The sequence below is a fragment of the Trichoderma aggressivum genome (assembly GCF_033847375.1).
Source record: "Trichoderma aggressivum f. europaeum strain CBS 100526 chromosome Unknown scaffold_024, whole genome shotgun sequence".
Lineage (NCBI taxonomy): Eukaryota > Fungi > Ascomycota > Sordariomycetes > Hypocreales > Hypocreaceae > Trichoderma > Trichoderma aggressivum.
Window position 1 is genome coordinate 50,108 of NW_026946390.1, and position 12,115 is coordinate 62,222.

The window sequence follows — 12,115 nt, forward strand, 5'->3', positions numbered from 1 at the left end:
GCGTATGTCGGAGCAGCCTCGCCAACATCCGCTTCGAACATCTCGCTGAAAGGGGATTCTGCTTGATCCGAATTGTGCATTGGAGATGCGAGATCCTAATACTGTCGGCATCTTGTGAGCATGCCTCGTCAGATTACCAACTTTTCTGGCGCGTGCGCGCGTTGTCGTGCTAAGAAGCTCAAGGTAATGAACGAATGGAATGAGCCAACAAAGCAATGCACTCAGCTTCTTTTCTCCGTTTCACTCTTTCGGATTCGAAGTTGACATTCTAACTAATAACATCACTCTCAAGTGCGATAAAGATGCTCGAGTCTGCTCCAACTGTCACCGCGCAAAGACTTCCTGCATCGAGATTGATCCGGTCTCGGGGGAGCAATACGAGAGAGGGTGAGCTGGCATCTCGCAGCACATCATGCCATGTAAAAAAACCGGTGATTGCTCATGGATTCTTAGATACATCGAAGACTTAAAGGCGCGAGCAGCCTATCTTCGAGCCGCCTATCTTGAAGCTCAAGGCAACAGACCATTTGCGCAGGCCGTACGCACCAATGACTCGACTCCTCTTGAGCTTCAAGGGCACGGCATCTCGCCAAACGTCAGATCTATTGCCGGGTCTTCATCCAAAGCTACAGGAACTCCCAAATTCACCGACGGCAGTATATTTAGGTGAGCCAGCTTCTTATCAAATATCGAATGCCCTTTAGACTGATAGGCTTCAAGCCTTGGACACCTAGTAGCAGCCGCGCTGTCCACGCACTTTTCCCAGGGAACTGGATTCCAAGCAGGGTCACTGCTGCAGCCTCAAACTGATGGCATTGAAATCTCGTTGAGTGACGAGGACAACCTACCACCTCTCTCGGAGGCCTGTGATCTGACTGATGCCTAGTGAGTTTTTGACATATCATTCTATTAAATGAGACACGGTCAATCCGCTAATACATAGTTCTCAGTTTTGAGATTGGCTTCCACAGGGTCTCTCCTTTTATGAGTAAAAGTCGGGCATACGAGCAGATTGAACGCTTGTATGACAATCGCTCTGCCTCGAGTTCCCCCTTGGAAAGAAAAAATGACTTGTACCAGCTATTCATGATTTTTGCTGTTGGGCTACCATTTTCGAGACGACCATCATCAAGTAAATCTCCAATCCATTACTATGCTTCCGCCATGCAATATGCCGAAGAGGTCTTGTCACTCACAGATGGCGAGACACAAATACAAAACACTCTGCTACTCCTTGTTTTCGCTCACCAGCACGCTACTGGGAGTAAGTGACCCAGCTAGAAAATCGTGGAAAGCTATATTGACTCATATTCTTCATCTAGTCGGTAGCAGATGGAAACTCGCGAGACAGGCCATGAGGACGTGTATTCAGCTCGGATACCATAGGGCTCCCTCCAACCCGCTAGATGCGGTAACCGAACAAAGGCGCAGACGGCTGTTTTGGTGCTGCTACGTCCAGGAGCGATTTGCTGCATGCGGTTTGGGACGGCCTATAGCAATTGCGGATCATGATATTACCGTTGAGGTGGGTATGCTCGGAGATTGGCGGCGTTGTATTTGCTTGCGTGCAAAACTGATGAGTTTAGATGCCCGACTACGTCTGTCTAGATGACCTGGAAAAGGGGCTTGACACAAGTATACCTAATGGAGCCGAGGTTGCTGTACTCATCCGACAATCTCAACTGCGAAGAATCTCGACAAAGGTCCGCGAACAGCTCTACGCAAGACGTACAAACGACAGCTTCCAAGCCAAGGCAGAGGCCGCTACTCTCCTCTATGCAGAGCTCGAACAGTGGCGCCTTTTACACGAAGAAACAAGCACCATCTCTCATTCTCCATGTATCTTTCTGACAAAAGAGTACATGGAAGTCAACTTTCATCGAGAGAAGCTCTTTATTTTCTCTACATTAGTCGTGCCTACCGGGCAGGAGGCGCATTTGTTTAAGCCTGATGTGACATATCTCAGGCATTGCTTAGACCCAGCCGTTCAAATTATCTTCCTTTACCAAACTCTGTTGGCTAAGGGTGTCAAGATGACATTATGGTATGTGACGAACGATTCAAGCATGCTCTAAATTGATGAATCAACTAATGGACCTCTGTAGGACATGGATACAAGATATACTACGCTCAGGGTTCATGATTCTATACTGTGGAATCCACACATCAAACATTCTCAGCGGCCAAAACGAAGCCGCTGCTTCTTCCATAGCCACAAACCAGATCCCGGAACCTCAATCAATCATAAAAGCCCTCGACGACTGTCGACAGATGCTAAAAGACATTTCTCTAAAGTGGTCGGCAGTGACTCCACACTGGGTGGCATTTGACCGGCTGTCCTGCGACGTGAGGAAATTAATCGAGAATAGCTCATCCCCGGGAGCGATTCTGGGTGGACAAGGTGCGGGGAGCAACGATATGTCTGTGAACCAGACGATGAACCAGGGCCTTTGGGATGTGCCGATGGATATGTCGTACTGGGATGATTTGTTGGATGGGGACATGAATATGAACGAGGTGTTTGGGTTTGATATGAACACCTTTGCGTGATGGACGGATTGAGATACTCGGCGAATTGTTAAATGATGAAACGGCCCATGGAGGTTGAGACATGTTGGTTGCGGAGGACCACATAAATTACCATTAAATATACCTGTTATTAATATACATAAGGGTGTGGCGATGGCCTCGTCGTGAAAACCCATAGAGATGTCGATCATCTGACGCTTTCGGAAGTAGATGGAGACAAATGTAGTAGATGAGGATAGATCTAGTAGACGGAGACAGATCTAGTAGATGAAGATCTGGTAGATGACGGCTACTTAAACATCATTCAATCCACTGGATTTCATCGTGACGGGTCCTAAGCCAAGGAACATAGCATGCTCACGTTGTTGAGTTGATTGGTCCCGTATACTCGTCATCCGAAATACACATTAGCTTTTTTTTTGTTCCTATTCTACATCCGAGCCGTGTCTCTAAGCAATATGGACATTAAGATCCTCTCTCCTTAGCCTCCTCCTTACGGAGCCTATCTATCAGCTTGCCTCTCAGGAACGGGCTCAGTCCAAGGCTTGGAACAACAAAGTTAGCTCATAGAGAGAAAGGGGGAAGATGGAAAACAGCTGGATTTGCCCAAAACTTACATTCCTTCATTCGTCACGATTCGGTACGTCCCGCTTGGCTGAAGCTTTCCGACAACTTCTCCAGACTCGTCCACTTCAACGCTCCCCAAGATATCTTCCGGCCAGGCAATCCGGCCAAAGTCAGGCGGATTCCTGCGATCGCTCAGATGAACGAACCCGCCTCGGCCTGCGCCGCCTGGTCCGCCCTGCGCACTCGCTCCTCCGGCTCCGTCCCCTCCAGCTCCGCCGCCGCCTCCCTGCTTCCGGGAAGATCCTCGATGACGCTCTTGGTGCTGGCCGGGGAAGAATGAGCCACCGGACCCGAGATTGAATCCTCCTGGGCTGGCAAAGGCTTTCGCCTGCACGACCACATCTTCGTCTTGGTGGCCGTATTCAGAAACGACCTCGTTAAGAATCGATACAAACTTTGGGTTCTGTGTAAATGAATGAGGCGTCGGGGGAACGGCTGTGGTAACGCCAATTGCAAGCGTTTGAGAGGGAGGATTTGAGTCTAGATAGGTGAGGATATGTGACGACGGTGCTGCAGCATTGTCAAAGACTTTCTGATGTGGATTTGGTAAGCTCATCGGTTCTCGGTGTAAAAGGGCTTTGCTTTGCGACTGACGATGTATGAGTTGTTCTTCAGCGTAGACACTGCTCTGAGAAACACTCTTGAGCTTTGGTGAGCTATTCGAAATTTGGCTGATATCATGTTTGCGATTTTACAAGTCCCAATCGGATTTGAATTGGGGGAGAAGTACATGAAAAAAAAAATATAGCCCAGCAAGTTAATCGCCAATGAGGTCATTCAGAGCTTGAGCTTCCGGCAAGCTCAGACTTTACCCCACGCTCCCCGGTATGCGCATTTATGCATCTATGCGAAATCAATTAGACGCGTCGACGCGATTCCCCCTCCAAAAGTCCAAAAGTTCGCGATAGATGAGCTCAGATGGGCTATCGCTATCACTATCAGCTTAAAGCCCGGGCAATTGCTGTCTCGACCATTCTATCCCGTCTCTGATGCGATGCCGGCTTCGACCTCGTAATCTCGACAGCAGCAAACCATGGACAAAACACCGGCCCCCATCTTCCGCAAGCAGCGTCCACTGATTCCATCGTCGTCCGTGGCGCCCTCGTCGTCGCCGGCATTCGGAACTCCAGTCCATCCTCCGAAGCCATTCAGCATCAATGCCCCCAAAGCCGCGATCCTCCCCATCATCCTCCCGCCGGCGACTCTCCGACCGCTCGCCTTCCGCACATTCACAAAGAAGCACTCGCTGACGCTCACTTCGTCTGCGCTGCAGGAGCTTGCGTCCTTCATCGGGCGACACTGCGGCTCGGGATGGCGTGAGGAGGGCTTGGCAGAAAGAGTGCTGGAGGAGGTGGCGAGAAGCTGGAAGAATCGCAATGGCGGCGTCATGGTGGAGGGGGCGAGCAAGGAGCTGCAAGACATCCTCAAGACGCTGGAGGGGAATATGAGTGGCGGCAAGATCATGGGCCAGGGCAGAGGGCTTCCGCGGGGGGACAGCATGCTGGAGATCAACGACAGCGATACAATCAACACCAGACTCGGCATCAGGCCAACGGCACTCCCTCGGCAGGACAGCAACGTCAGCTTTGGCATGTCTGGATTGGGGGTGCAAGAGGAGGCAGACGAGGACGAGGACGCCAGCGATGCCCGCGCCTGGCTCAAGGTCATTGACGCCTATGATCAGCCGCGGCTCCTTTACAACGTGGATAAGAAACACTTTGAAAGGTGAGACAGGCCACATTGCCCTCTGCCAATCCTTCATCACAATTCAAACTAACACGTAGAATACAGAGATACGGCCAAGCCCTCATTACTACCTCCAGCTTCTCACAAAACCATCGTCTTCCGAAACCGCTACCACGTCATTCACCAACGTCTCCTCCGAAACGAATCCTTCCAGACCTCTTCCGTCACTTCATCCCGTAAACATACTCTGCAACGCTCGCTCTCCAACCAACAATCTCTCAGAATCACGCCCATCGCCAATTTGCTCGGTCGGCACGGGAGCAATCACATGCTCCTAGGCCAGCTGAATATCCTGCCAACGGGAGACCTCGCCATAAGTGACCTGACAGGCACCATTGCCCTTGATGTTTCACAGGCGGTTGCCATTCCGGATGATTCAGCATGGTTTTGCCCAGGAATGATGGTCCTTGTAGATGGCGTGTACGAGGAGGAGGAGGAATCAGTTGGTAAAGGCCTGAGCGGCAGCAGCGGCGTTGGAGGCACTCTTGGTGGCCGATTCCAGGGATTCTTCATCGGACAGCCCCCTTGCGAGAAGCGTAAGTCGACTCTCGGCATCAGTGGGCTCGATGGGACCGATCATGACCAGACCATCGGGGGAGGCTTCGGCTGGATCGACTTCCTCGGCGTTGGTAGTGAGCGTGCGGTCGGATCCAAAATGCGAAGACTGGAGAGAAGGCTGCTACAGCCGGCCCCTGAAGAAGACATGCCCTCGCGGAATCGCGTCGTCATCATTGGTGAAATCAACCTGGACCAGCCGCGAGCCCTCCAAGCCCTCCGCAAGATCCTGTCATTATACGCCGCCGAGCCCGAAGGCACATCGCCCCTCACGTTTGTCCTGGCCGGCAACTTCACGCAACACGCCGTCATGGCCCGAGGTGGCAGCGGCGGCAGCATTGAGTACAAAGAGTACTTTGACGCCCTTGCCTCTACCTTTTCCGACTTCCCCACGCTTCTCCAGTCCTCCACCTTTGTCTTCGTTCCCGGCGACAACGATGGCTGGGTCTCCTCCTTCACAGGCGGCGCCTCCGTGCCGCTGCCCCGGAAACCTGTTCCTGAAATGTTCACCTCGCGCATCCGTCGCGCTTTTGCCACGGCCAACGCCGAAGCCGGCAACACGGGCATTCAGGGCTCTGCTGTATGGGCGAGCAATCCAAGCAGAATGTCGCTTTTCGGGCCAAACCACGAACTTGTCTTGTTCAGGGACGATATATCCGCCAGACTGAGACGTACATCGGTAACTCTCAAGCGCAAGCCCGCCGCCGAAACACATGATGCACCAGTAGAAGACGATGCCTCTCTCGATGGTCCAAAAGATTTCCCATCAGCGTCACCTGCTGCCGAGGACGACGCCATGGATCTTGACTCGGCCGCCGCTGACAAGCCCTCAGCTGGTACCTCCTCCTCTTCTCTTCCTCTCGACGTAAAAACGGCCCAGAAGCTCGTCAAGACGATACTCGACCAGGGCTACCTCTCTCCCTTTCGCCAGTCTACCCGCCCCGTGCACTGGGATTACGCTTCCGCGCTGCATTTATACCCCTTGCCCACTGCCATGGCGCTCATCGATACGACGGCGCCGCCGTTTTGCATCACGTATGAAGGGTGTCACGTCATGAACCCGGGGAGCATCCTCGTGCCTGGGCGGAAGGGCGTTGGAAGATGGGTCGAGTATGAGATTGGGCGGCTGGGGAAGCTGAGGGAGTGTACTTTGTAATCATGTAGGCAACAATCATAATATTACGCGAGTAGAGGGAAATCAAGGGCTTGTCGATATAAGGGAAGGAAAAAGAAATCATCTTTGCTTGGTGGGTTATGGAATTAGATGTAGCATCAACGTAACGCATGGAATAACTAGTCAGGGGAGACTAGACAATGGATATGAGAACACATTATGATGAGGATTGATCAAACTGAGACACGATAATGCCCATGTTATTCATCTAGATATTCAAGAAATCAAAAGCCGTGCGCCATCATAATTCGCTTCATATGCTTCCTTTTCATCATGAATATCCTATCCTAACCCATATTATTTTACCCCAAAAAAATCGTGTGCTTGGGTATCTAAAAAAAAAACACCTTTTCACCAATCAGCCAAAAGAAGACAAAACCCCGTCCTGCTTCTTCTCGCATATTACTCCAACAGCAGTTCATCCTGATGCAAGACTCCATACAACCCCTCAATCTCCTTCTTGATCTTCTTCAACTCGGCAGCCACCTGCGCCGTGACAAGGGTATACGCATAAAGCAAAGCATAGTCTTTCTCCTCCGTCATGGCCTGGACGGCATCGTCCTCGCCGTTTCTCAAGCTCATCTCCATATGATCCTTGCGGTAGTGATAGATTTTGTTCAAGAGGCGGTCTCTGGTACGGTCAATGGTAGGAATGGCGTCCGTAAGAGGATACTCCAGCATGACACACGACGCGAGGACCTGAAAAACGTGGCATAGGCGTTCGCACAGCTGTACCCTTTCAGCAGCCGTAATTTCCAGCAGGGCACTCTCGCCCTCGGAGAGCGTGTCTCGACGCTGTGTGATGAGACGCATGGCGTAGAGGCCGTCTAGTATGTGCTTCGTAGAGCGCATCATTCGGCCATAGGCAGCTTCAGGGAACGGCCCGCGAAGTTCAAACTCAGATTTGGCAGAATCTCGCAGCGACTCCAGTTTGAAGACTGTATATAGAGATATCACTAATTAGCAAGAGCAATCAGAGCCGCAAGGGGGGATTCACCATACCATATCGCCGAAGGGCTATCTGTTCGCCCTCCTTCATAAAATCCGGACCATCATCACCCCCCTCTAGCAAAGCAGCCAGAGGTCCGCGCTTCCAAATGAGTCCAAGCTGCAGATACAGCACCGAGAGTCCTTCTCTGAACTTCTTCCTCCCAGAGATTGGCCACAGCAATCGACAGACGAGAATACCCCACAAGATCCCCAACGTAACCGCCACTACACGATGGTACGTAATCTCAAAAATGAGAGGATCTATTCCACCCTCATCGTCGTCGTCGTCGTCAACATCTTGCGTCAAGCTGTAGGCATACAGCACAATGACGTTGTATGCCAGAAGCGAAATTCTCCCCAGGGGAGCCTTCTTCATGACCAGAATCACATAAAAGTTTCCCAGCGCTACAATGACGGTGCAGAGCTCGAGGAGCCAGGGATTGGCCAGGCTCACCGACCATGCGAAGCAAGCACAGGCTCCCCCTATCAGGGTTCCAATGAAGCGGGAGCTACCCGTTGTGTTGGAGGCCCCGGTTGTCATTCCGACAACAATCATATAGGACAAAAGACCCCATTCGCCTCTCCAGTGTTGATATACTGGCCTCGTAGCAGGGATGAAAGCAAGCATGGCCCATAAGACGGCACCGATACCCACTTTGATTCCAAACATGACGTCCTCGCGCGTTAGGAACCGAAGAAACTTTAGTAAAGCCTGGGAGCATGTGCGAGCAAAGGAATTGGACTTTTGCGGTGAGGCATCCCAATGAAACGAGTCTCTCTTCTTCAGCATGGCCTTGGGTAAACCCTGAGGGGTAGGTGACTTGATTCGGGCCCTCGGCTTTCTGACCAAGAGGGGTTCGTGTTCTGCATCGCGGTCCCTGTGGCGTTGAAACAGCTTCCAGTGCCTCCAGAACTTGAGCCACCTCCAGCTGCGATCTCGGTGTACCAACGGATTTTGCAATGATTCAAGCACGTCGAGGTACGCATCCATCTCCTCTGCCACCGCCTGCAAACTGAAGGAAAAGTGGCCACAAGCAGCGGCAACCTCCTCTATATCAGCTTGAATATTTTCGGTTCGCGATCTTCCCAGCTCGATGCTTCGATATAATTCCCGAAGGGCCTTGCCCCTAGCATTGTTGTACAGATTCACCGCATCCCGGAGGCTGGCACGCAGATGCACATTGACAGCCACCTGGTCTTCGGGGTGTTTGCCAAAGGGATTCTCCTTCAGCGTTTCCGATAGAGTGTATGCCAAAGACTTCATGGAAGGCCCCAGCAGTGCCAAAAAGAGCGCGAATATATCGGATGGCACACGAAAGATGGGCGACTTATCGAGTGTTGGGTCCGAGTGGCTGTTGAGGGCCGACCGACGTTCGAATTCGTCTTCTTCAATGACGGATAGGCGATCCCTGGCATCGTCAGAAAAGTATGAAACACTTCGACTCATTCCGGATGCTGGCTCAGGAGAGAATAAGTGTGATTGCGGCGGCACAATGGAGTTGGGTCCCTCCTTCAGAAGCGTCAGCTGGGTCTGGAGCGCACTACGCAGACCCCCAGTCGCCTGTGACAGCGTTTCCAGCGACTTGATGAGACGTTTATCCAACCGGTATACGTCCTCCCTCCCGAGAAAGTATTGCTCAATTTTAGACTCTCGGAGGGTTGTCATGATCTGAGCGTACGCTGAATTATACTGAGCGGAGGCCTGGGCATACTCGAGAGAGTTGACCTCGTCCTCCGATCCGTTTAAAAACCCACTGGTGATGAAGGACAAGCGATCACTCAGCGCCACCGCCGCAGTAAGGATAGACTGGCGCAAGACTTTTCTTGCCGACACGCGCCATAACAGGAGGTTGACAGCCACGGTAAAGGTGATTCCAAGCAATAACAGCTTGAACATCTGTATGATCTTATCCACGGAGAAGTAGCCATTATTGACGGATTCCTCTTTGGTAATGATGGATATAATGGCCATTGATGCCAAGGTAGAGGCGGTGTTGACAAGGGGCTGGTTCAATCGCTGCTTAGTCCAGCCGACCAAGCCAAGACCGCCTCCGATGCATACAATTAGGACGACGGCATGTGCGGGAGCGGCAGATCCAGAGAGGGCACGAGAGGCAATGGCTATCCCCATCGACAGCATACAGACCAGTTCGGCATATACCACGGCCACAATGGCAATCACAACAGCCTCCAGCATCGACCCAGCCGTCCGGGCCGGGTGGAAGTACACTGTCAACGTCGCCGCAATGTGTTTGCCATCTCTACGACCCAGGAAGTTAGACAGCGGCGGCCAAAACGTTGCCGTGGTACCCAAGAGATATGCCAGCGCGCACTTGAGCACCTGCCGGCCCTCGTCGGTCTGCACCCATCGCCAGGCGGCCAGCGACTTGGTCCGCACAGCTCTCGAAGCTGCCTGGAGATGCTGACCAACCGAGGTCACCGAAGCTGTTGGCGGACGACGCTCGGATCCATTGCAGTGCGACCGGGTCCTGGGAGTGCGGAGGGTGAATTGGCGCCGGGAGCGCTCGCCAGTGGCAGGGATGACGAAGGTGCCATTGCGCATTTTCTATTGATAGGAGGCGACCGAGTTTAGCAAAGCGCCTCATGCAGAGTAATCTGGAAGGGGGAAGACCAGTTCACGTACACTCCTCTTGGAGGGACGCGCGGGCGGCAATGCGGCCGTCGTCGAGGACGAGGAGCTGTCTCTGTCTCTGGCCCCGTTGGAGCTGGAGCTGCTCATGGCTGGAAGCGTCGGCCGCGTCTGCTGCGGGACAGAACGAGCATATGTTTGATTCTCATGGGCTCGAGAAAGGCCCCTGGCCGTCTCTCCAGGTCAGCCCGCGATCCGGCTGCTGGAGGCGATGCTGCTGGCGTCTGTGGTGGCGGTGATGATGGATGACTAGGGCAGGGTTGGGCTGCTATCGTGGAAGCTCAGGTACTAATGGAAGCTTAGAGGTACTAAGCCAGAGAGAGAGTTGGAGGTTTGAAAATCGAATCGGGGCGGGTGCACGTACCTCTCCGTACTGTGACTGTAAACGTCCATGCGCCGCACTGCACCTAGCGGGACCGAATGCCGGGAGCTTATGGCATCCATCCATCCATTGATCCGTTGATGGGGCGCAGCGGTCGTGGGCGGCCCTGAGCGTGCTGGAGCGCCTGGGCTGGGCTGTTCAGGTACCGGCACTCGTTGGAACTCGACACTTTTGCGGCGGGGCCAGCGGTGGGCCAGCTGTATGTACTCCGGGCCTTGGGGCAAGCTCCAGCTGTCAATTTGCAATTACCGCCAGATCGTGAGCCGTCCATCAAATGGAGCCCCTTGAACCCTTGGCGATCTCTTTGGGCCACCTCCAATCGGCCGTCGCCATCCATGCACCAACGGCAATGCTAGTGCCGAGCAAACAAACTGACGGCACAGCAGCAGCACTCCAATGGCTAGCGGGTTGAGTTGATTCGATCAGTGATTGATTGCTTGATTGATTGGGTTTTGGGCGCTTGTGCACGTCCAACAGCGCATGGAGCTTGAGCTTGTTCTCGGGCTGCGCCACCACCGCCCACTAGCCACGACTTGATTTGATGCCCGCCTTATCAAGCGCTGCTGCTGTGCTCCTAAACTCGGGGCCTTGCTCCAGTGCCGTTCGCCTGTTTGAGCCTGTTGCATATGTCCAGACGCAACGGATCTTGACTCTAACGCTTGGCGCCGTGCACATTCATGGAGCCCAAAACAAGTGCCATTGTGCTATTATCTGACCTGCTGGTTAGAAAATCACGATAAGCCTGCTCCTCACGCCGTTTCCGCGCCGCTTCTTCCTTCTCCCACCCATTCCCGTCTTGCAGTCTCCCAGGCGCGCCGTCTGCTCGTCTCACTTAGACAGACGCCCCTCTGCTTCTGCCTCTGCCTCGGTGTCTCGCTTCCCTTCGTCTTTCATCAACATACTTGACGCCAAATCGCCCACGCTGGCCACCTTCTCCTTCATCCGACGACGGCTCATGTCCGCCATGGCTGCTCCGAGGCCTAGAAGGTTCGCCCCCTTGCGAGCAGCAGCAGGCCTGTCACCATTCCACAGCGATCCGATACTGAGGGGCGTCATATTTGACATGGACGGCACCTTGTGGTATGTATGAAACGCCCTACAGCCAGCTAATGATTGAGCTGTCTTACCTAATCCCCCCTGTCTTTTCTTTACTTCAACTCTCTCTCTTCTCTTCTCACAGCCATTCTGGCATAAGGATCCTTTAATCTTTTTTCCTTCTTATGTGATATATCAGGTTTGATTGCTCTGTTGTTCTAGGGGCAAGATGAAGTGATTTATCCTTCATATTGTCGGGTGGCATTTAGGCAATGGCAAGTTTTGCTCGACAGCCTTGTCATGGCAGGGCCTGACTCATTTTGCTTACCTGCTTTATGTGCCCCTCATCCGGACACGGAACAAGATGAATGAAAGAGAACAGCAGAGATGAAGAGAAGAAGACGAGAAAAGAAGAGAAACGAAGAGT

General features: G+C 52.8%; 5 protein-coding genes across 5 annotated transcripts; 2 read left to right on the top strand and 3 right to left on the bottom strand.

The window, feature by feature from the left end:
- Positions 1-120: 120 nt before the first annotated feature.
- On the top strand, positions 121-2,550 carry Triagg1_6184 (transcriptional regulator family: Fungal Specific TF; the record flags this gene model as incomplete). The annotated part of the gene is made up of 8 exons (XM_062900780.1): positions 121-183; positions 293-387; positions 454-666; positions 721-885; positions 951-1,264; positions 1,323-1,525; positions 1,587-2,044; positions 2,106-2,550. The coding sequence occupies 8 exons, from the start codon at positions 121-123 to the stop codon at positions 2,548-2,550; spliced, it is 1,956 nt and encodes a 651-aa protein (XP_062754730.1).
- Positions 2,551-3,142: 592 nt separating this feature from the next.
- Triagg1_6185 (uncharacterized protein) lies at positions 3,143-3,712 on the bottom strand (the record flags this gene model as incomplete). Its single annotated transcript, XM_062900781.1, has 1 exon — positions 3,143-3,712. The coding sequence occupies one exon, from the start codon at positions 3,710-3,712 to the stop codon at positions 3,143-3,145; it is 570 nt and encodes a 189-aa protein (XP_062754731.1).
- Positions 3,713-4,189: 477 nt separating this feature from the next.
- Triagg1_6186 (uncharacterized protein) lies at positions 4,190-6,613 on the top strand (the record flags this gene model as incomplete). The annotated part of the gene is made up of 2 exons (XM_062900782.1): positions 4,190-4,881; positions 4,948-6,613. 2 exons carry the CDS (start codon positions 4,190-4,192, stop codon positions 6,611-6,613), a joined length of 2,358 nt encoding a protein of 785 aa, XP_062754732.1.
- Positions 6,614-7,033: 420 nt separating this feature from the next.
- Positions 7,034-10,184, bottom strand: Triagg1_6187 (uncharacterized protein; the record flags this gene model as incomplete). The annotated part of the gene is made up of 2 exons (XM_062900783.1): positions 7,034-7,569; positions 7,634-10,184. The coding sequence occupies 2 exons, from the start codon at positions 10,182-10,184 to the stop codon at positions 7,034-7,036; spliced, it is 3,087 nt and encodes a 1,028-aa protein (XP_062754733.1).
- A 1,121-nt stretch (positions 10,185-11,305) lies between these two features.
- On the bottom strand, positions 11,306-11,718 carry Triagg1_6188 (uncharacterized protein; the record flags this gene model as incomplete). The annotated part of the gene is made up of 2 exons (XM_062900785.1): positions 11,306-11,472; positions 11,556-11,718. The coding sequence occupies 2 exons, from the start codon at positions 11,716-11,718 to the stop codon at positions 11,306-11,308; spliced, it is 330 nt and encodes a 109-aa protein (XP_062754734.1).
- Positions 11,719-12,115: the final 397 nt, after the last annotated feature.